This window comes from Galleria mellonella, unplaced genomic scaffold (assembly GCF_026898425.1).
Source record: "Galleria mellonella isolate WM207_F2 unplaced genomic scaffold, CSIRO_AGI_GalMel_v1 utg87, whole genome shotgun sequence".
In the NCBI taxonomy this organism is placed as follows: domain Eukaryota; kingdom Metazoa; phylum Arthropoda; class Insecta; order Lepidoptera; family Pyralidae; genus Galleria; species Galleria mellonella.
The window spans coordinates 2,625,177-2,648,030 of NW_026442166.1; the positions used below are offsets into that span (position 1 = coordinate 2,625,177).

General features: G+C 34.6%; 1 protein-coding gene across 1 annotated transcript in view; it reads left to right on the forward strand.

Annotated features, from left to right (window-relative positions):
- LOC113514100 (putative ferric-chelate reductase 1 homolog) overlaps positions 1 to 22,854 on the forward strand; it is a 45,105-nt gene that overhangs the window by 7,486 nt on the left and 14,765 nt on the right. Inside the window, exons 2-3 of the mRNA XM_052902040.1 lie at positions 21,478 to 21,578; positions 22,092 to 22,274. Coding sequence (XP_052758000.1) covers positions 21,489 to 21,578; positions 22,092 to 22,274 — 273 coding nt within the window. The 5' untranslated portion in view covers positions 21,478 to 21,488. The remainder of the gene's footprint in view (positions 1 to 21,477; positions 21,579 to 22,091; positions 22,275 to 22,854) is intronic.

Here is a 22,854-nt window from a genome sequence, read left to right on the forward strand (position 1 = left end):
AATAACTGTTAATATACGTAGAGACAATTTCACACAACGGATGAAGTTATGGGAAAGTATCATTTTCATATGTGTACATAACATAATGAAATAGGGCCATTGTTTGAATTTGCATGTCTTTGTTTACGTAGTTATAAGTATAGGTATGCGATGGAGTTAAACAATAACTTTAGCAATATAAAAAAAAGAAAAAAAATATATAATGTCCATATGGTATTTATCAATATGGGAGATGATAATATTATCGATTAAAAAAGACTGATTAAAATAACAAATTAAGTTATTTAATTAAATAAATCCTGTCCCATTCGTGTTTATACTGCGAAGCAGTTGTGTTTGCATGACTGTGTTTCTTTATATTGAATTTACAGGGTACAGAGGAATAACACCTGAGTCCTCAGAAAGGTAACGTATGAATATCATTGGCGTATATATCATATATGTATCGTTCAAGTATATTTGCTTTTCATTTATTCTTGTTTTTAATTCTTATATATAATAAAATTTATAGTAATGCTTTATATTATTATGTATAATATAGTATATATCATATATGTGTAAGTATATTTGTTATTCATTTATTCGTTTATATATGTAATTTTAGTATGTATGTATATCAATAATTAGTAGTACTGCATTCGAATATTCTGACATGCTTTTAGCATTAAGTCCGCCATGTACACATATTTGTACTAATGAATAAATAAATAAATAACTTATTTCTGCAGTTTATTCAAAAACGCAAATTAAAATAAATATCCAATGTTAGGTTACCATCGTTACCATATAACTAAATATATTTTTATTACCAATACCCATAAAATATATTTCAGTAATAATATTCCAATGAATAATTCCCATGATTACAATAAAATAGTTATAAAAATCGTCATTATTCATGGGTAACGGCGCCTCCGAACACCACAATGCCATAAAATTTGTTATTGTAAAGGTCGTAAGGTCGATAATTGAATCATTTAGCTCTGGTCTCTCGTAATGCCAACTCTTCAAGGTTCACGTTATATTGTGTAGTACACGATAGCGGTTTATAAAACCGGTTATTCCAGTTAATTAGCATATTCTATAGACGGACAGGCGCCCGCGGCTGTTTGCTGATCGTTTGAAAATCCTTATTCGAGTCTTATGTGAATGTGGTATAAATAAAGGTATACAAATAAACTTCGGTACTCAATAACGTGTAGGTATATTTTGATTGGCGAAAGACAAAAGTCAATTGCTTGGGTACCTCTGTCCCATTCGTGTTTCTACCGTGAAGCAGTTGTGTCTGCATGGCTGTGTTTCGGTTTGTAGGCGTAAATATGGCGTGAATTTACAGGGTACAGAGGAATAACATCTGGGTCCTCGGGAATGGCAACGCGTGGGGGGAATCATGGGCGAAACAGTATACTCTGTTATGTCCATGGTACTGCTCATGTCTATAGGCGACGCTTACCACTTTACATGAGGTGGGCCATCAGCTTGTTTGCCATTCTAAGTTGTATAAAAAAATAGGCAAAAAGATGATGGCGTATTCATTTCTATACGATATAACGATTACTTTTAAATTATATAGATAGAGTGTCTCCATAGAAATGCTTCGAGAAAAACGGGTCAACTTTTTTCATACAATTTTGCGTGATAAATAGTTATGAATGATTCCCTTATAACTTTTATATTAATTTTCTTTTGTAATTTCTGCTTTTTTTTTTATTGCGTAAACACTCATTTTAATTGTTAAATTATACGTGAAGATACATTTTATGCGTAAGTATATAGAACACTGGTAAAAAAAAACGAGTCAGCTAATTTGACAATTAGCTGATAAAATGTTAATCCGTTTTTTTATTCTCAATGCTCTATCTATATAGTCTAAACGATTACTACATGGTAAGTGATTAATAAATATTAAAGGGAGACTTTTTACAAAAGTCATCTGCTTGGGTATCTTTGTCCCACTCGTGTTTCTGCCGTTAAACAACTGTTGTATAGTTATTTCTGTTTAGAAGGTAGGTTATGGCAGTGAAATGTTATAATGCAATATGCTGTTGGTGTTCCTTAAATAAATAAATAAAATAAAAAAAATGAGTACATAGGGAATTGAGGCATAAACTATAGTCCTCAGGAATGATATTAAAGACGTCACAGTATATTCTGTGCTATACATGATGCAGTTCGTATTTAAAGGCGATGGCGACTACTTTATATTAGGTAGACTGTCAGCGTGTTTGCCATTTCTAATTTTATAAAAAGATTTAAAAGTTCCATTTAAAAATTGATTCGATCAGGAATCAAACATGGATACTCGTTTACGCAAAATAACATGTTTGTCACTGTACCATCGAGGTCGTCATTCATCAGTAGGTATTAGCCAATCCTCAACACAAGCACATATGTACGTGTATTGTTGCTTCACGCCAGAACTAATTCGTATGCGTTTGTTTTAGTAATGTAAACTATGCTTAGAATGCCAGTGAAAATGTTTTCAACTAACTTCAAAAAGCAAATAATTTCTTTTCTAACCCTTGTTTTGTCAGCTGTTACCTGCCCACTGCTGAGCGTAGCCTCCCGTATCAGACTCTTTATAGTTACTCCTCTCCATCCAAAGGTTGCCTGGAAGAGATCGCTTTTAGCGATGAGGTCGCCCATTGTTTCCTCACTGTAATAATTTCTTGTAATTGTTTGTATCTATAAGTTTACTATTGTAATCTTTTGGAGGAAACAATAAAGAGTATCGATCTATCTGTCTAAATAATGTTATTCCATACCTGATGACTGTTGATGATACTTTGCACACGTCTTTTTTTTTACAACACAGGGGGCAAACGAGCATGCGGCTCACCTGATGGTAAGTGACTACCGCCGCCCATGGTCACCCACAACACCAGCAGCATTGCAGGTGTGCTGCTGGCCTTTTAAAAAGGAATATAGTCTTGATTGTATACAAGTTATTTAACAATTTTGAACCCATGAGGTTTACCATGAATCTCACAGGGTAATTCTGTGAGCGTTTACTGCTGTTTATGTCTATAGGAGACGGTAACTACTTTCCATTAGTCGGGCCATCAGCTTGTCATTCCAAGTTGCATAAAAGAGTACTTATGTACATACATATCGGTGAGTTATGCGTTTACTTGAACGTTTATTTGAACCTATTACATTCGTGATGTGTAGTGAAAGTCTTTAACGATGGATCGCAAAGCGTAACGAGCGAATATGAAGCAGATGCAATAGATTCGTTTATTATTCACTAGCCGTTTCCCGCGGTTGTGCTCGCGTAAATCAATACATAAAATGGTTGTTGTAATGAGTGGAAATGGAATGGTAACCCCGCCTGCGCTATTGGTATACATTGGCGGGGTACCAGTGAGAGATGATAGGTGAGGATGAAAAGGCAGGTCAGTTAACCCATTGTGATGATTTCAACGATAAATTAGTCATGATAGTTTCCATGGGGAACCGCGTGGAGGTCGACCTGATAGTGTATATTGATAGCAATGGGGACTAACCTCAATTCCTTCCCCTCTACATAAAGTGGTGTACTCGTATGTGTTAAGCGTGGATATAATATACACGTGTATCAAATTTCATTTAAATCCGTTCAACTAGTTTAGTGTAAATACTTAAATTAGAAACACAAAGTATTTTTTTACAAATTTTCATATTTATAATCTGCCATGTGGTCCCGGCATAGAATGGGCCGCCCCTTCCTTTCCCGTGGCTGTCGTAAGAGGCAACTAAGGGAACTTAATGATTGACAGATGGGCAGCAGCGTCCACCCGCTTGCCAAGCGTGGCAACTACTGGCAAAATTCCCCAAGGGGAAACCTATGATGATGATAATGTTATTTATAATTAGTAGAATTAGTAACTACCCCGTCAGGGGGGAAAGGGATTGTTAGTAATGTAAACTGAGAATCCCATTGCTAGCAATATACCCAACCAGGTCGACCTCCTCGCGGTTCCCCCTGGAATCTATCATGGTTAATTCCTGATGAATTCATCATGATGGGCTAACTGGCCTGTTTTCATTCTCATCTATCACCCTTCACTCGTGCTCCGCCAGCGTATCCCGTTAGTGCAGGCGGGGTTACCATACCATTTTCACACATCAAGACTACCCCGTCAAGCCTCTAATGGAGTAAGCGAGGCAGTGGCAAATCGAGTATAGTAAAAGAAATTCTACCAATAGTATTTTTTATACAACATACAAAAGCTGAAAACAAGCTGTCGATTACCAGTTCTCATCCAAAGTGGTAATCCTCGCCTATAGACTTAATCATGGTGAATGTGTCACGACGGGCCAACTGACTGGACTTCTGTCATTTCTTACTTGTATTTCACTGGCGTAAACCAATAACGCGGGTGGTGTTATCAATCTTTTCCTATTAAAAAAAAATTACCCAAAGTTGTGTCTGTTTGAATGAAGCATAAATAGTAAAGATATTGTTTATTTATTTATTATCATATTATACAAAAATCTTATAAGTCAATACCTTAGATTATATAGATAGAGCATCGAGTCTTAAAAATGGGTTAACTTGTCGTCAACTAATTGTCAAATTAGTTGACTCGTTTTTTTTATCAGTGTTCTGTATACATACGCACATAATGTATCTTGACGTATCTATATTTAATTATTTAATAATCAAAATGAATTTTTACGCATTAAAAAGATGCAAAAATTATAAGACAAAATAAAGATAGAAGTTATAAAGGAAACACTCGTAACTATTTGTCACGCAAAATTGTATGAAAAAGGTGACCCGTTTTGCTCGAAGCATTTGTTTGTAGACACTATCTATAGAGACATAATCTAAGGTTAATACGTTATAATTACAACAGTGATGGTGTGCTTGCATGCCCTCTATGTGCAAGAATCTTTATTAAAAAGATTACCTATTTAAGCCACATCCCTTTATGCCAACATATAATTAATAATAGTGAAATCAACACGGTCACCGCGACCGAAAACGGTCAGGACTCATCATAAGTCAATACAGTCATACTTTTTTTTATACAACTTAGAATGGCAAACAAGCTGACGGACCACTTGATGGAAAGTGGTAACTGTCGTCTATAGACATGAGCAGTACTATGGACATAACAGAGTATACTGTTTCGCCCATGATACTCCCCATGCGTTGCCATTCCTGAGGACTCGGGCATTATTTCTCTGTACCTTGTAAATTCACCGCCATATCTCATCCTTCAAACAAAAACATGGACCCTGGCAGATTATTGGATTTAGATATCGGAATTGTTATTATTATATTTATTGTGGTAATTGTTGAAAATTCTTATTCTTATTTTCTTAGTTAAATTGTAAACTCTTTTATGCAAACTGTTTTGCTTGTCTGAGAGTAAACGGTTGTATAAACCATTTATCATCAGATAAGCTGTATGCTGTTTGCTACTTTTGTGGTATAAAAAAAAAAACAAATTATACCTGTGACTTCACATGAGCATTCCTTCTCCATCCCAAAAGTATTTCATGTATGCCAAATTTCATGGCAATTTGTTGGGCCCTTAATGTGCCAACGGCTAATGGTTACTTTCATATTTATTGTAGGTACCTATTAATACCGCAAAATACTTAATAAGTACTTGGGTTTTATTTTACAACCATATTGAATTGATTTCGAGCGGCGAGCGAAATGATCCGGTCGTTTACTCGCATGTTACAGAGCAATCAATACATGTAAAAAAGTCGTAACTGGTCGCTGTCTGTACATGGAAGATATATAAGAAGAACTATTATAAGAAGGCTTTATGAACGCAGTAGAACCCAAAACAATGATTTTTAAAATTTTTATCTGTTTGTCTATACGTTTGTGCACACTAATCTCAGGCTTAACTGGTTTGTATGCAGTTTTCACTAATGCGGTTTGCTCCAATTAACATTTGGTGTTTGTTTTATTTCAATCGGTTCATAAATAAAAAAGTTATATCAATCTAAAGAATCACATATAAAATGCTATAAAATAACCGATCAGTTGAATTGGCTAAAACTCTATAAAGGTTTTAGGTACGTAATTATCGTTTAAGTATATAATACAATATGAGACTAGATCAATGGGAATGATATACGGGAATTACATAGAAGCGGGCAACGCTGCGGGAAACGGCTGGTACAAAATATATTTTATCAACCATTTCTAAACTGTTTGTTAGCGTTTCATAAGTTTGGAAAGTTATATTAACATGTTAACTTTCTTGTCACGCGACACTTGAGTGCACAGTACTGCTTCGAGAGGCGGGAGGGAGACGCCTCTGGCTATGAGGGATGATAACTCTTTTTGTATTTTTTTTTTTATGGATGAAAATGGTATGGTAACCCCGCCTGCACTAACGGAATACGCTAACGGAGCACCAGTGAAGGGTGATAGATGAGAATGAAAACAGGCCAGTTAGCCCATCATGACGAATTCATCAGGAATTAACCATGATAGTTTCCAGGGAGAACCGCGAGGAGGTCGACCTGGTTGGGTATATTGCTAGCAATGGGATTCTCAGTCTCCATTACTAACAATCCCTTTCCCCCCAACTCTTTTTGTATTGGGTGATAATGGAATGGTAACTCCGCTGACGCTATCGGTATACTCGGGTGGGGCAACAGTAAGAGGCGAAGATAAAATCAGGTTAGTTAGTCTATCGTGATGAATTCCACAAGAATTAGATGAGAATTAAATTAAGTCAGTCGGCCCATAGTGACGTGTTCATAAATCATATCATATTAAAGTCTATTTTCTATCAATCTCTTCCCCTGAAGTCTTAAGTACAGGGTCTTATCAATGGTAGTACCTGAGATATTTTATGCACCGATCCATGTGGGTAAAGCCGAGTTATAGAGGTTTTTGGAACAAACCAGACATATACGAGTAATTTTACTTTCAAGAAATCTTGAAATGGCCTACAAATATGCGGAAATTAGCAAGCAATCAAAAACCTTGGCTTATTCGGTGGTCGGGCGGGTATTTTTAACTTTCATTGTTAAAATAATATTAAATGTAACTATTTATTATAGATTTTGTAGTGTCATTTGTAATCAAACCTTTATCTAAAAATATATTTGGTATACATAATAGATCAGTCGATTGAATGAAATTTGTTTGACAAATAGGTAATATCATAAAACATAGGATATTTACATATACTAATTCACGCAGGCAAAACCGTACGAAACAACCAGTGCACTATAATTTAGCATAATCATATCAGCTTTTAACTGTCCACTGCTGAACATAAGCCTTTCCTAGGGGAGTTCTGGCAGTTGTTGACATGCTTGGCAGGCGGATTACCGACCGCAGTTAGGCTTTGAAGCGCTGCTGCCCATTCCTCGCCCTCCCTTAGTCGCCTCTTACGACATCCACGGGAAAGAAAGGAGTTCTATATCAGGACCATAGAGGATACATTTTTACACTATAATTTATACTTCACTTTAACAAGGACCGGTCGTTAGTAAATGAATAAATGACTGTATTCTATACGACAGGAAATAAGTTCGCGGATATTGTTTGTAATGAATCATTGGACAGCCGTTAAGTTCGTGTTCTAGTCCGGTGTGACCCCGAGTCAGAAGGTTAGACGGCAATCACAAACGACACCTAATGCCAATGGCAATGTCTTCAGAATAATTGAGGCTTTTAAGATCATGTAATGAATACGATGGCTAATTATAAACACCACACGCGATGCGATTTTCAAATTGTTCTATCCAATTTGATTATCACCACCGTACAACTCGTTACAAGCAAAATTTTCATCCCGATCCTCTGGATCAGCGGCAGACGTTCTCCGTGCAATTCTGTAACACATTTTCTTTCAAGCATAACCAAATTATAGAATTAATTCCCAGCAGCGGTATCTCCGAACAGGTACCACACAGATACCTTCAAGAACAGCTGTTAACTGTCTACTGCTGAACATGGGTTTGGGTTTCCCTTGAGGTTTTGCCAGTAGTTACCATGCTTAGCAGTCGGTTTGGGTACGACAGTTAAGCTTTGGTGATGTTATGAGAGGAATGCTGCTGACCATCTCTTAAGTTCTTAGTCGCCTCTTACGACACCCACAGAAAAAAAGAGATTCTATGCCAGGAATAATCGCTGAAAAAAGTATATTCCTTCCTAAAAGTACGACAACACACCTGAAATTTCTCTGATATTGCGAATGCTTATGGACGGCGGTACAGTAACTGTATCAGGTGAGCCGCATGCTCGTTTGCCCCCTCAGTATACAAAAGCTCATAGATTTTGTAATTTTTTAAGTCATATTTCTTTAGAGAATATTAAGTTTCAATAATAAAATATGCTTAATAAGACGCGAATATGGTTTCTGTTTCACATTTTCTAATTTATAATACTACATATTTTATATTGTAATACATATTTTATAGTAATTGTTAACAAAGATGAACAAGAAATCCTCTCAATAGATTTGCTTATTTACCTATTGAATAATACCTTCCGCGCAACACCCACACTGACCTCGGCATAAGAAAAACTCGGATAAATCAACCATGAAGGCATCATTAAGCGTATTTTTTATTGATTACAGCACCAATGACAAATAGTCTATTTGACGTTTTCATTTTGAAATCTTATTATTATTTTTTTATTTATGCAACTTAGAATGACAAACCAGCTGACGGCTCACCTGATGGAAAATGGTAACCGTCGCCTATAGACATGAGCAGTAGCATGGACATAACAGAGTATATTGTTTCGCCGATGATACCCCCATGCCATTCCTGAGTTACTCAGGTGTTATTTCTCTATACCCTGTAAATTCACGTCATATCCTACCCTTCAAACCGAAACACAGCTATGCAAACATAACTGCTTCACGGTTGAAACACGAATGGGAAAAAGACAAGCAAACGACTTTTGTACAAAGTTTCCCTCTGGTAAAATACAATAAAATTGTAATGCATGGGAGATATTTAAAAAAATATATAATAGGGGTCTTAGTAAGAATATTAGAAGTCAAAACAGTATTTTTTTTTTAATTTTGTATGTGTCTACAAATATGTTTATTCCGGTATTACGCAAAAAATACTGCAACAAATTTGATGCAGTTTTCACAATCATATTTTTGAAGGTCTTACTTACAATTTGGTGTATGATATATCGTGATACGTTATCTAGAACAGGTATATTTCATTAGTTTTTCTACTTTTGAAATTCATGCGTATAAAGTATTTTTTTATTTTATTTTACATTCTATTGCACCATTTATAAAATAGTAAATACATTTAATTATAATGAGAAATGATACAAAATGCGGCCTTATTGCTAAGAAATCTCTTCCACACAACCTTTGGGTAGAGAACATTCAGACAAAATAGCGGACAAAAGCTAGTTATAAACGAAATAGAATCGTCAAAATTGATTTTAAAATTGTGGAATTATAGTAGCTTATTCATCGTCGAAATTAACAGCTAGCTAGCAGTTTATTGGAAACAGAAAATGGGGTATTTGTGTTTTTCTAGGAATTATTACCAATTTTTTTTCTTTGTAATAACTTTCCTCGGACTACGTTGTGTATTTGAAAAAATATATTCGCGGAGTTGATTTTCGTTTCTATGCTTAGTATTTTTTACTTCTCAACTAGCTGTATCCCGCGGCTTCGCCGACGTGATTCAGTGTATTATAAAAATATTTTGTGTACAGAGATTTAAAAGAGTAATTGTTGGGTTTCTTGCGGATTCTTCTCAACAGATAACTACCTTCCGAATCCTGCATATATAAAAAAGAGATAAATTAAAAGTGCTTGTAAACAATAATAATTATAGATTTGAATTAACAAAGAATATTACTTGTATTGTAAAACTTGCAATGTGTGGGCCAGTTAAACAGCTTGACTTTGAAATGTGTTATTAAATTCAAAATATGTATGTGACCTCCAAGTGATTCATAAGAGTACGACTTGGAATAATGCCGTGGGATATTTTGTAAATAACGCATCGTAACTACATGTACCTAGCTATAATAGTCAACAAGCGGCCGACGAAACTTTGAATATACGAATTTAATATCTGAGGGCCTACCATGAAATGTGTTCCGAAATTTCGGAGCCAAACGAAACGCAAATTTGATGTCAAAATTACATAATACATGCCGTTTGGAAATATTAAAAATGTTAAAATATTATTCCTTTGCACTTTTATGATAAGATGTATGACGAACGAAATATTAAACTCCATTTATTGGTCCAATTTATTGGTATAAACAAAAACACGAAATGGAGTCCGAAATTTTGGAATTTCATTTCATGGTAGACCCGCTGTTTCGTATTTGTTTAGGTGTACAATTATAAAAATGATGTTATTATTATCAACATATTCATGTTTGTAATGTACATACATTTAGGTGACTTATTAATTAACGGATTTTAATTTTCATTAGTAAATTTGTGAATAGATATATAAATGTATTAAGTATTGCTTAATTTTTCCTCTATTCAATAATGCACCGCTTACTTATTTCTCTGTTTGCCCAATGGTTGACTGGTAGACAACACCGTCCGGTGTTAAGTCCGTCAAATGTACATAGAATTTTACTGTGCATTAAAGTTTAAATAAATAACATAGATAGTGATACACAGAAAAAAAGAGATAAAATAATACACATACAAAAAAAAATACAAAAAAGAAAAATGCATAAAAGAAGTAAAAAAAATTTCTCTTTATGTGTATGCCATAGTAACACAAAACGGTCCCAACTCAGTTCATTGTTTTGCCGTCAAAAGAGTAAAACACTGATATTCTGTTGTGGCTAAAAGCAGGCTAGCCAACCAAATGGATAGAGATGTAGGTACTTAAATGTGAGAAGTGGTTAGGTAAAGATTTTTATACAGTCCCCTCTAAAAACCATCGTGGCAAATTCTTGGTGAATTCGTCATGATGACCATAAACCTAACTGACCTGATTTCATCTTCACCTATCATCCTCCACTGATGGTTAGAGGGGTACCCCTCTAACCTACCTGTACATTTGGGGGAAAGGGATTGTTAGTAATGAGGTCTAATAGCTCCATTACTAGCAGTTCCCCCTGGAAACCATCATGTTTAATTCTTGTCGAATTCATCATGGTGGGCCAAATGACCTGCATTCATTCTCACCTATCATCTTCCACTGGTGCCACGTCGGTGTAAACCGATAGCGCGGGCGGGGTTACCAATCCATTTTCACCCATTAAAAAAAAACCTACCTATACCTAGGCGGGTTACCATTCTATTTTCGTTTGTTAGTTTCTATTATCATTTCAAAGTTTTTTGTACCGTTAATGTGTATAAGCGATGGTTATAATTTTCCATCAGATGTGCTATCAGCTTGTGTTGAAGATTGCAAACCTTCTTTGATAGCCATATATTATTTTTATTTTATCAGTCACTGTTCTTTTTTTTGTTTTTTTTTTTTGTTTTTTCATTGCATAATTTCTATTAAAATAGACGGAAGCTATTTACTTATTACAAGACAATTATTTATTTATTATTCACCACAAAACTGAGAATTCCATTATACTCCCCAACAGCTTGTTTGTAGTGTTATAAATATTTTACGGTTGTATTCTACAAAGAATCCGACCGCAAAATCAATTTATTTTGATGTAAAAACTAAACTATTGAATGGATATTGGTAGAACTTCTATGGAACCAATCTGTAAGTATACCCTATATTGCTAGCAATAGGACTGGTAGTCCGCATTGCTAGCAATAACCCCCCCTCGATGAAAGTCAGTCACCGAATGTATGTATGCGCATTACTTCAGAACAGCTGCACATATTTGGTCAAAACTTTCTTTGTTATTTATGATTATCAGGACAAAGTTTTTATAAAGATATCAAAAAAAGATGTTTTATAAACTTAAGAAAATTATGCCAGTATGTTTGTAGGTTTAAGGTATCACTTAACCCATATTTATCAATCTAGGCCAACTACATCGAAACATTTATTTCTTGGACAATGTAAATTAACGAATTTATTCAGGTCACTGAAATGTAGGGCTGAAAAGGCGCCCTTCTTACGATCAACGCTTTGTTAAGAATTCCTTAAGCTATAGTATTAATTTGAATAAGTAATCAGTCTGTATGTGGCAGGTTAAGAAAGGTTATCGGCACATGGAGAACTAGACGGCTTTATAGTAAGTTATTTTATATCTAATATGGTATTGACTATGTTTAATACCTACGTAAGTTATACCATAAGATTGTATCAACAGAATATAATTTTAAATTTTGCTCCACAAAAAAAAAACGCTGATTTCTATCGTACCAAACCAGTTTTTTTTTTTTATCTAAAAACTAAAGTACTGAATTGATTTTTAAAAATATGTAACCAAACTGAAAGTGTATCAGGGGAAGGGGGTTTTTACTAATGGGGAGGTTAGTCCTCATTGCTATCAGTATACCCTATCAGATCGACCTGCATGCGGTCCCCCCTGGAAACCATCGTGACAAATTTATCAATGAATTTGTCACGATAGGCTAACTGACCTGCTTTTTCATCCTCACCAATCATCCCTCACTGGCGTCCTACAAGTATACCAATAGTGCAGACGGGGTTACCATTCCATTATCATCCATTAAAAAAAAAAAAAAAAACTGAAAGTATATCCTTTCGAGTAAAAAAATGAATTGGTCTATAAACAACAGGATTTAAAATAACAAAATTAAAAAATACAACCGAATCGAAAACTTCTTCCTATTTCGAAAACGTTTGAAAATCGAACCGAAGATCTGTTTTGGATGTTGCTTAAAAAAAATTGTAAAATATGTTTAATACAGTCAGTGCATTGGCCTCGGTTCAGTGCATTCGTGATAGCGTGCCATTATAACTTACTGCTATTTATACATTGTACCATCACGAAAAATAAAGAGATCTATAGATAGAGCAATTAAATAATTATGTTAATCGATTGCTTGGGTACCTCTGTCCCATTGGTGTTTCAACCGTAAAGCAGTTGTGTTTGCATGGTTGTGTTTCGGTTTGAAGGATGGAATATGGCAGTGAATTTACAGGGTACAGAGGAATAACACCTGAGTCCTAAGGAATGGCAACGCATGGGGGGTATCATGGGCGAAACAGTATACTCTTGTTACGTCCATGGTATAAAAATACAAAAGTCATCTGCTTGGATACCTCTGTCCCATTCGTGTTGCGGTGAAGCAGTTGTGTTTGTATGGCTGTGTTCCAATTTAAAAGTTCGTTATACTCGTATTTATTTATTTATTTTACACATACATTAAACAAACTTTTCATTTAAATATTATCATTAATTAGATACAATCGCTCTTTAAGAAAAATAACATAAATTATACATGTTACATATAACAACATAATAATGAAGATTACACAATTATACAATAACATTACTATTTTACTTTGAATTATATATTCGGTATATAAAGTTCAGGATATAGTTACCAGTCGCCGGAAGCACTCGAGTTTTTTTTTTTTTTTTTATTAAATATAAAACCAGTTTGGAAACTGTGCAATAAAAAATTGTTCAAGTACGTCAACTTTATTGAGACTAAATAACATCTCAAGGTGCTATTGGGTAAGTATAATATCGCATACATTTATACATCGTGCATAAATTATTTTAAAAAGTTTTGATAAGCTAGATCAGTGATTCTCGACCACTGTGCCGCGGCACTTTTGTGTGCCGCCAAATTTTAAAAGTGTGCCGCCAAATTTTGCAAATATTTAAAATTTTTGTCATAAACTATTTATGCAGTGTGTTGTAGTGAGTAAATAATTTTTATCTTTTTCTTTGTGTGCCGCCAAATTTTGAAATCGTTAAATATGTGCCGCAACAAAAATAAGGTTGAGAATCACTGAGCTAGATAGATAGATAATCACTAGGAACAAGGAATTACATAGAAGGAATGATAAAGTAAAAACTGTGAACCATATTGTTGCCTCCTTTCTTCTTACGCAAATATAATTAGTAAAAAGAGGACGAAAGATACACCATCAGTTGCTATTTTTCTCAATTCATAGCAGGCTAGTGTATAGAAAATGTTTGATATGTCAATTATTTGTCAATGACAAATTTTACATTACTAGATTATATATTCGACACAGTTTATGTAGAAAGTATGCAAGCAGGTTGTATCTGAATTTGGTAGGGTTATACGGCCGTATAATATTTTCTACACACTAGCCTGCTATGAATTGACAATGTTATCACTCTTTCTATGTAATTCCTTGTTCTAAGAATTAACACTATATTTGAGTCATTTATGACACACGCAAAAGGCGACCGTGGTGTGGCGGTTTAGTACACCCTCTCGCTTTCCAATGGTCCCGAGTTCGATTCCCGTGCAAGTCAAACATTTTTAATTTTAATCATTTTTACGCAGTGTAAGCAATTACATGATTGGTTTGTTTTCATGGACGCCCTGCGTCATCTTTTACGGCCGGTGATCGGCCGTCCCTCGAATTGGAGACCGGTAGACAGCAGAGGTGGCCAGTTCGGGTACCGACCACATACTCTTTTTCGTTGCAGTATCCGGCCGTAGCACCTTCCTAATGCTCCTCGAATATTGCGTCTAAACTGCGCCCACCATGTACCCTCTTGTATAGGCATTCCGTCATCCGTATCCAATAGCGAGGACGGGATGCCTTAAATACTGTACCGCAAACCATAAAAAAAAAGACACACGCAAAATTAACAAATGAATTCATACAATTAAATTAATAACATTTTTTAAATATAAAATAAAAGATAAAATACAAAAATACGTTTAGGCCATGTGTGTCGCAGTGACTCAAATAGGCTACAACTCGGTGATAGTTTTGTTTAAAAGCAAAACACGGATTTTCAGCTGCGGCCTGATAACGGAACAAACATAATTGTAAACTGTATTTTTAAACTATCTTCTGCTTGCTACTTCGTACGTGTGGTTTCAGAAGTAAATAAAATGAAGTAGGCCGTTTCAAGACGGCGTATCAAGATAACGCATGCACCATTTAAGTTGGTTTAAGTTAAGAAGTCTCGTGTATGTTGTTTTTAAATCGGTTAATTTTTGGATCCAATTTGATACAGTCGTTTTTGCATGATATCTGAATAAACATACAGACAGATAGACAGATGAAATTTGTAAATATATTATTTTGGCCGTCATTATTAATGTTTTTTGTTAATATCTCCCATGTACAGACATTGTTTAGTTAAATTATTATTATATTATTAAAATAGTATGTTCATTGATCAATAATTTTTTTTATGTTTATTATTATTATTTTTCATCATATATGATATGCTTTATATACCTTTATATACAAGCCCTAAATATACTTCTTCCGAATTCTCAAAGTTAAGTTGGAAAAATCCCTTCAAAGTAATATATTAAAAGTCAATGTACAAAAGCATTTAAATAAATAAATGGTATACCTGAGACACTAGTAGAGGATGTAATTAGATGGCTTACCATGAAATATTTTCCGAAATTTCAGAGCCGAACGAAACACAAATTTGATGTTAAAATTACATACATATATTCTTTATTGCACCTGTAAGTTACATATAAAATAATGTATTTATAAATGTTGTGAGCAAGGGTGGACTTATCTCTGACAGAGATCTCTTCCAGTCAACCCAATACAGTATACGAGTACACTATTAATACACAAACAAATATACAGTTAAATAAAATATTAAAATATATAATAAAATATTACATAAATACATACACTATAAAGAAATATAATACCTACCTACTTATATAATAAATGTTAAAATAAATTATACTATAATTATATACTACTTACATTAAAAATTTAGTTTAACGATTTTAATTATATATATTATTTAACCCTTCTTTGCATGATTTTTTTTTTATTGGCGAAATAAATCAAGGTGATATAATTCATGTTCAAAATTAAAGGACAAATGGTTAAAAAAAGGTATCCAGACACGATCAACTTAAAGTGAACTTGTTCTTTTATATAATTTTTGGGCATTCAAATTATGATGGAAATTTCCACCATTATGCAAAGAAGGTTTAAAAAATATTGAAAATATTAACATAATTTTTCCTTTAGGCTTTTGTAGTAGAATGTTTGACGTACGTAATGTTAAGTTCCATTTAATGAGTTGATTTCGGTATGAAGAAAAACAAGAAATTGAGCCCAAAAATTCGGTATTTCATTTCATGGTAGACTACCTGTACATTTGATTCGCGGCGATATTGAAAGGTATTTTTTTTTACAACGCAGGGGGCAAACGAGCATGCGGCTCACCTGATGGTAAGTGACTACCGCCGCCCATGATCACCCACAAAACCAGTGGCATTGCAGGTGTGCTGCCGGCCTTTTAAAAAGGAATATGCTCTTGAAGGTTATGTTGTCGTATCGGTTCGGAAAAACTGCTGCTGGAAGTTGATTCCTTAATCAATTAAATCGATTAATCAAGATGGTTCCCCCTAAAGTAATACGGCTTTCGGAGGATGACGCATGCCAGAAATATTAAATATTTTAAATAAATAAATTAAACATAACATGGTAATTTGAACCAATTAAGTAGGCCAGTATAATTCGATTTTAATTGAACACAAACTAATTAAAAACTGTATCCTATTATCAAATTAACCTACGCTTAAACTTTAAAAATATACCGTAAGTTTAAAAATAGCGCCAGTGAAAGAAATGTCAAGAAGTAACCATCTGTCTTGGTTTTTTTTTTAATGGGTGGTAACGGTACCCCGTCTGTGCTGTCGGTATACACTGGCGGGGCACCAGTGAGAGATGATAGGTGAGGATAAAGCAGGTCAGTTAGTCCATCCTGACGAATTCAACTAGAATTGGCCACAATGGTTTCCAGGGGGAACTACGTGGAGGTCGACCTGACAGGGTATATTGCTAGTAATAGGGCTATTTGACCCCATTACTAACAATACCTCCCCCCCCCCCCGGGCAGTTATATTTGCATGGCTGTTTCGATTTGAAGGGTTGGATACGGCAGTGAATTTACAGGGTATAGAGAAATAACACTTGAGTGTTATTTCTCTACCAAGTACCAAGATATCAAGACAGGTATGGTCATGCGATGCTCAGGGATGAAGAGTAAGTTTGAAGGAAGGTATTAAATATGAATGTGGATGGTTATAAAGGCAAAGGAAAGACCTAAAAAGGCAAAAAACGTGCCTACAAACGTTTACTAAAAGGCCAGCAACGCACAAGCAACTCCTCTCGCGTTGTAAGTATTCATGGGCGACGGTAACTGATTTTTTTAATGAGTGATAATGGAGTGGTATCCGCACCTGCGCTATCGGTATACACCGGCGGGGCACCAGTGAGAGATGATAGGTGAGGATGGAGCAGGTCAGTTAGCCCATCGTGACGAATTCAACAAGAAGTGTTCACGATGGTTTCCAAGGGGAACAAACACAACGATAGAAAGAACTCTAAGAAGAAGAAAGAAGAAAACTCTATCAGAGTTAAGCTCGCCTTTGTACTTTTGTTTACTTCTGTCATATTTTTATAACTAATGTGTACAATAAAGTATTAAATAAATAAAGTATTGAACGATACAATTGTATAAGTACAGTAAGGCGGTCTTATTGCTGAGAGCAATTTTTTCAAGACAACCTTAAACTAAAAATTACCTACATTTTTGCAAAATATATATATTTTTTTATGAAACAAATTTTTTTATTATTTAGATTTAATAATTAAACTATTGAACCGACTTTGATAAAAATTTTATGGAATCGATCTGTAAGTATATCCTTTTAGATATAAAACAGAATTTTCCAAATCGGTTTATAACTAACGGGGTTATAAGGTAACAGTCATTAAAACGAATACAGCCGATTTGAGAACTTCCTTTTTTTCGTATAAAGTCTTTTGACAAAATTTTATTAAAATCGGTTGTGTAATTCCGGAGAATACCGCAGACGGACATCGTGACACAGCATTTTTATATAATATTTTTATTCTGTCGTTTTGAGTCTCACTATTATCGTTTATAGGTACAATCAGATCCTGCGACGCGCATTATCTGATCCACGCGAACCTAGTCACTTACATGGAAACTATAAATATGAGACAGACAAACAAACGCTTACGAGGAAAAAGGACAGGTGATTTTTATTTATGGCGTCTCGTGCAGGAAGTGAAGTCGGGCCAAGTGAAGGGAATTCTGTTATGGTGTATGACTCAATCGCTTGCAACTACAATAGATTAGTGTTCAAGATAGATCTAGAACAGCTATTGTGATAGGGTTGTGTTGTCATCAGTTTGAATAATGGTAAATCTTAGACCATATAGATAGAGCATCGAGCCTCAAAAACGGCTCAACTTTTTGTCAGCTAATTGTCAATTGTTTTTATCAGTGTTCTATATACTTACGCACATAATGTATCTTGGTGGGGGGAAAGGGGTTGTTAGCAATGGAGTTTGACAGCCCCATTGCTAGCAATATGCCCTATTAAGTCGACCTCTACGTGGTTCCCCCTGGAAACCATCGTGAACAATTCTTGTTGAATTCGTCACGATGGGCTAACTGGCCTGCTTCATCCTCACCTATCATACTTAACTGGTGTCCCGCCGGTGTATATCGATAGCGCGGATGGGGTTACCATTCCATTATCACCCATTAAAAAAATGTATCTTGATATATCTTTATTGAAATATTTAATAAATATAATGAGTTTTTGCGCATTAAAAAGATGCGAAATTTATAAAACAAAATAAATATAGTATTTATAAGGGAATCACTCATGACTATTTATCACGCAAAATTTTATGAAAAAGTTGACCCGTTTTTCTCGAAGCATTTGTATGGAGACACTCTATCTATATATTCTAAGTGTAAAATATACGAAACAAATACTAATTTATTAACTGACTAATAAATCTACAAGATAAAGACACTGAATTAGTTAATTTAGTCCTTAAAGTTATTACGATATGGTCGCCGTTGTTTCTTGCTATACTGTCGGTACACGGTGTCTCGATTGCCAACACTAAGGGCATTTTGTTTATGGATAAACTAGCTTTTACCTGCGACTTCATCCGAGTAACCGGGATAGGTTTTACTAACCGGGATAAAAAGTAGTCTCATATAGTACGTGTATACCAAATTTCATAGTAATTGGTTAAGACGCTATGAGGTAAAAAACAAACTTACTTTTACATTTATAATAAGAGATTATTTGTTATGGGATATAAAGGCTCCATTGTTAGCAATACAACCTCCGTTTGACATCCTCGCAAACTATTGGTGTTACCATTTTCATTATTGTCATTAAAAAAAAAAACAGAACTCCCGCCTGCGCTATAGGTATACGCTGTCGGAGCACCAGTGGGAAAAGGTGATGATGAAGTCCAGTCACTTGACGACCTGATAGGGTATATTGCTAGCAATGAAAGCTGCTAGTCACCGTTTTTAACAATCTCTTCCCCTCATAAGAGTTGCGGGAAGGATGCTCGGCTGATGTCCTCTTCCACGCTTTTGCAGTCCTACTTGAAACAAATTCTAGATGATCAATCATTTGAAGTGCTTTTGAAGTGCATATTTAAAAAAAGAAAAGATTGCATTTATTAAAGATATATATTCTCATTACTCCTCTCCATCCAAAGGTTGCCTGGAAGAGATCGCTCTTAGCGATAAGGCCGCCCATTGTTTTCTCATTGTGATTATTTCTTGTAATTATTTATATTTATAATAAGTTTACTATTGTAATCTTTTGGAGGAAACAATAAAGAGTATCTATCTATCTATCCGTTTTCTATGCCAGTTTATAATAATTATACATAAATAATTAATAAGCAAACAATTTATACATACCTAACGGGAAATTAATGAACTCACTGTGTTTTTGTCGTCTTCGACATTTGTATCGACTTTATTCGGAAGTCTTCGCCTCGCATTCGTTACTTATATACATAGACGTCGAATAAAAGTAAACATAAGTTTTGGAAATATTCATATTTATGAAGTAATGCCTGTCTAAGCAATTAACTTAAGCCTTAAAAGCTTGATTTTTTAAATCAAATTAAAAAATATATAAGTGTATCCTTTACTGTGTTTACTAATGGAGAAAAATAGTAAAAAATCAAAATTTTTATATATTTATTTTGAAAAAATATTTGGTAACATATAAACAACCAAATATTCAAATAAAATCGATTGTAAGCGCCCAATGCGATTTATAACTCCGGTATCAAATTTAAAACTTCAGGTATTTAAGGATAAAATCTTAACAAAATAAAGTATTTCACTTTCTTCCTTGAAATTATAAGCAATTTAGCAGTTCACAACGGAACCCCAAAAAGGAAGCCCAGGGAACCCTACCAATAAACGTATCTAACGCGGTTTTTGTAGATTTTTTCCTTGTCGTCTTTGATACGTGACCAGTCGTCACGGCTGGTGGGCAGCGACATTTTTATTGCTGTTTTTGTTAACTAGTTGCCAAGTAACGATAAAGTGAAAAGTTATCGCCTTTGAACAAAGCTATTGTACAGTTTTAATTGTCAATCCGCCTACAAAGCTTGGCAAATACTGGCAAAAACCCTTTTATGAGAGAGGCTTATGTTATTAAATATATATGTTGTTTTTGTTAAGAGATGACTTTAAGCGACTGTAATATTTGTTTTTGTGCTTAATTTAATTTATATTTTCATGTAGGTGCTGTATGAATTTTATTGTACCTACTATGACATCCAAATACAAATTATTGTTTATGAATAAATAAATAAATAAATGTTCTGCGGTGGACAGTTAACGCCTGGTATGATATGATAATTATAGTGTATTAATTAAATAAAATCTTTCCAACTAGTGTAGTATACGTTAACGGGGTCTCAGAATTTTTTTTCTAAAAAAAAAATATACTTGCAAAAAAAGAACAACCTGTATCCATGTCAATAGAATAGCGTAATAATAAGTATGTACGAGTATACACACTTTGTATTGTGTAGTGCCATTGGTACAATACACATACAGGTTGTTATTATTTTCTTTGAGAATTTTATTTGTTCATACCCATAACTAGGCGGGGAGGGGTATTGAGAAGCAATGTCCTACCTTAAAATGCCCAATGAATCCTACCTTAAAATGAAAGGCCCCAAATAAATAAGACAGATTCGCTTTTTTAAAGTCACTTAATTAGGCCTTCTGCCCTACCAAAAAGTTCTTTTGCCCTACTTTAAACTTGGGTTTAATTACAGCCCTGTATTTGATGTTTTTTTGATTTGTTGTTTGTGTTATAAAAATTATAAATTTTCAACCGATTTCGTAAAAAGGAGGTTCTCAATTCAGTTGTATTTTTCTTGTACTTCTGAATTCTGAACCTATTTAGATTTTTTTTTTATCTAAAAGGCCAACTCACAGATTAATCCCAAAGAAATTTTAATAAAATCGGTTCAATAGTTTACTTTTGAAACCAAAATAACTGGTTTTTCCACAATTAAAGCCGATTTTTTTTTGTAGGACACAATTTTTATATATTATCCATTTTTCTTTTACAGATAACAGAAAAATGCTGCCAAGGAAAAGAAGCACATTGGTCTTAACAATATTGTTCCTGATAAAGTCATCTGAACAGCATGGCTCAGGAGCTCCTCCTGGGGTGAGTAAATTTGAATTCCTTCCTAGCTCACAGCTATATCACTACATAGTATAAAACAAAGTCGCTGTCGCTGTCTGTCCGTCCCTATGTATGCTATCTATTAAAAAAACCGCATCAAAATCCGATGCGTAGTTTTGAATATGAATAATTGTATTGTCTGGGAATCGAACTCGCAACCATCGAAAATTGAAGCAGTTTTAAAGCGCTTCACGAAGGTTGAGAATGCTCAATGATAAGTAATGACTTATCCACATTATTTGAACCGATGAGGAAGAAAGATTCTTGATTGGCGACCCCGTACGTGCAAACGTTGTGTAGGACGACTCCCCCCCCCCCACTAAATGGAGGGACGACTTCAACGCATTGCAGGGAATCAGTGGATGCAGGTGGCTGAGGACCGTTCCTTATGGTAGTCAATGGGGAAGGCCTATGTCCAGCAGTGGACGGAGAATGGCAAAAATGTTGTTCATGATTATTATTTGAATCTATTGTGATATTATCTTCTGTCTTCAGGCTTGCATCGACCAGCTACCACGACATTCAACAATCGAGCCACAGTCCACTGTACCCCCGTACCTGATACTCACATCATCGTCCCAAGTCCGGCAGGGAGACACCCTGAATGTGACTATAGGGAGTCCAGCGGGGGCGCCCGTCCCCATTGGAGGGTTCATATTACAAGCCAGAGAAATACAAGTAAGTGTAACTATTATTTTTTTTTTACAACACAGGGGGCAAACGAGCATGCGGCTCACCTGATGGTAAGTGACTACCGCCGCCCATGGTCACCCGCAACACCAGCGACATTGCAGGTTTGCTGCCGGCCTTTTAAAAAGGAATATGCTCTTTTCTCGAAGGTTATATAACTAATTGCGCGATTTCTTTGAGTTATATTTCCAATTAGATAGATATTTTTAAATTTCATCGTATTTAATTCAACGTTTTGGAATTAATTTTCTTTCTCAACCGACTGCAGACAGAAAGAGGTTTTCAATTCGGTACTTTTTTATGTTTGTAACCTTATATTTTAGTTGGTGTTAAATCGTTTTGAAAAATAGTAATAAGTCGATTTGGAAAATTATTTTTTTATCTGAAAGGATCTTATTTATTTATTTATAAAAGACACACCAACAATATGCTCACAAAAATTAAGCAGACAATGTACAATGATATAAGTAAGTAAAAAGTGAAAAACTACTATTAAAAATGCTTAAATCTTAATCTTTTATATTGCTAATAGAAATTTTCATTATAAAATCGGTTCAGTTATTTTTGT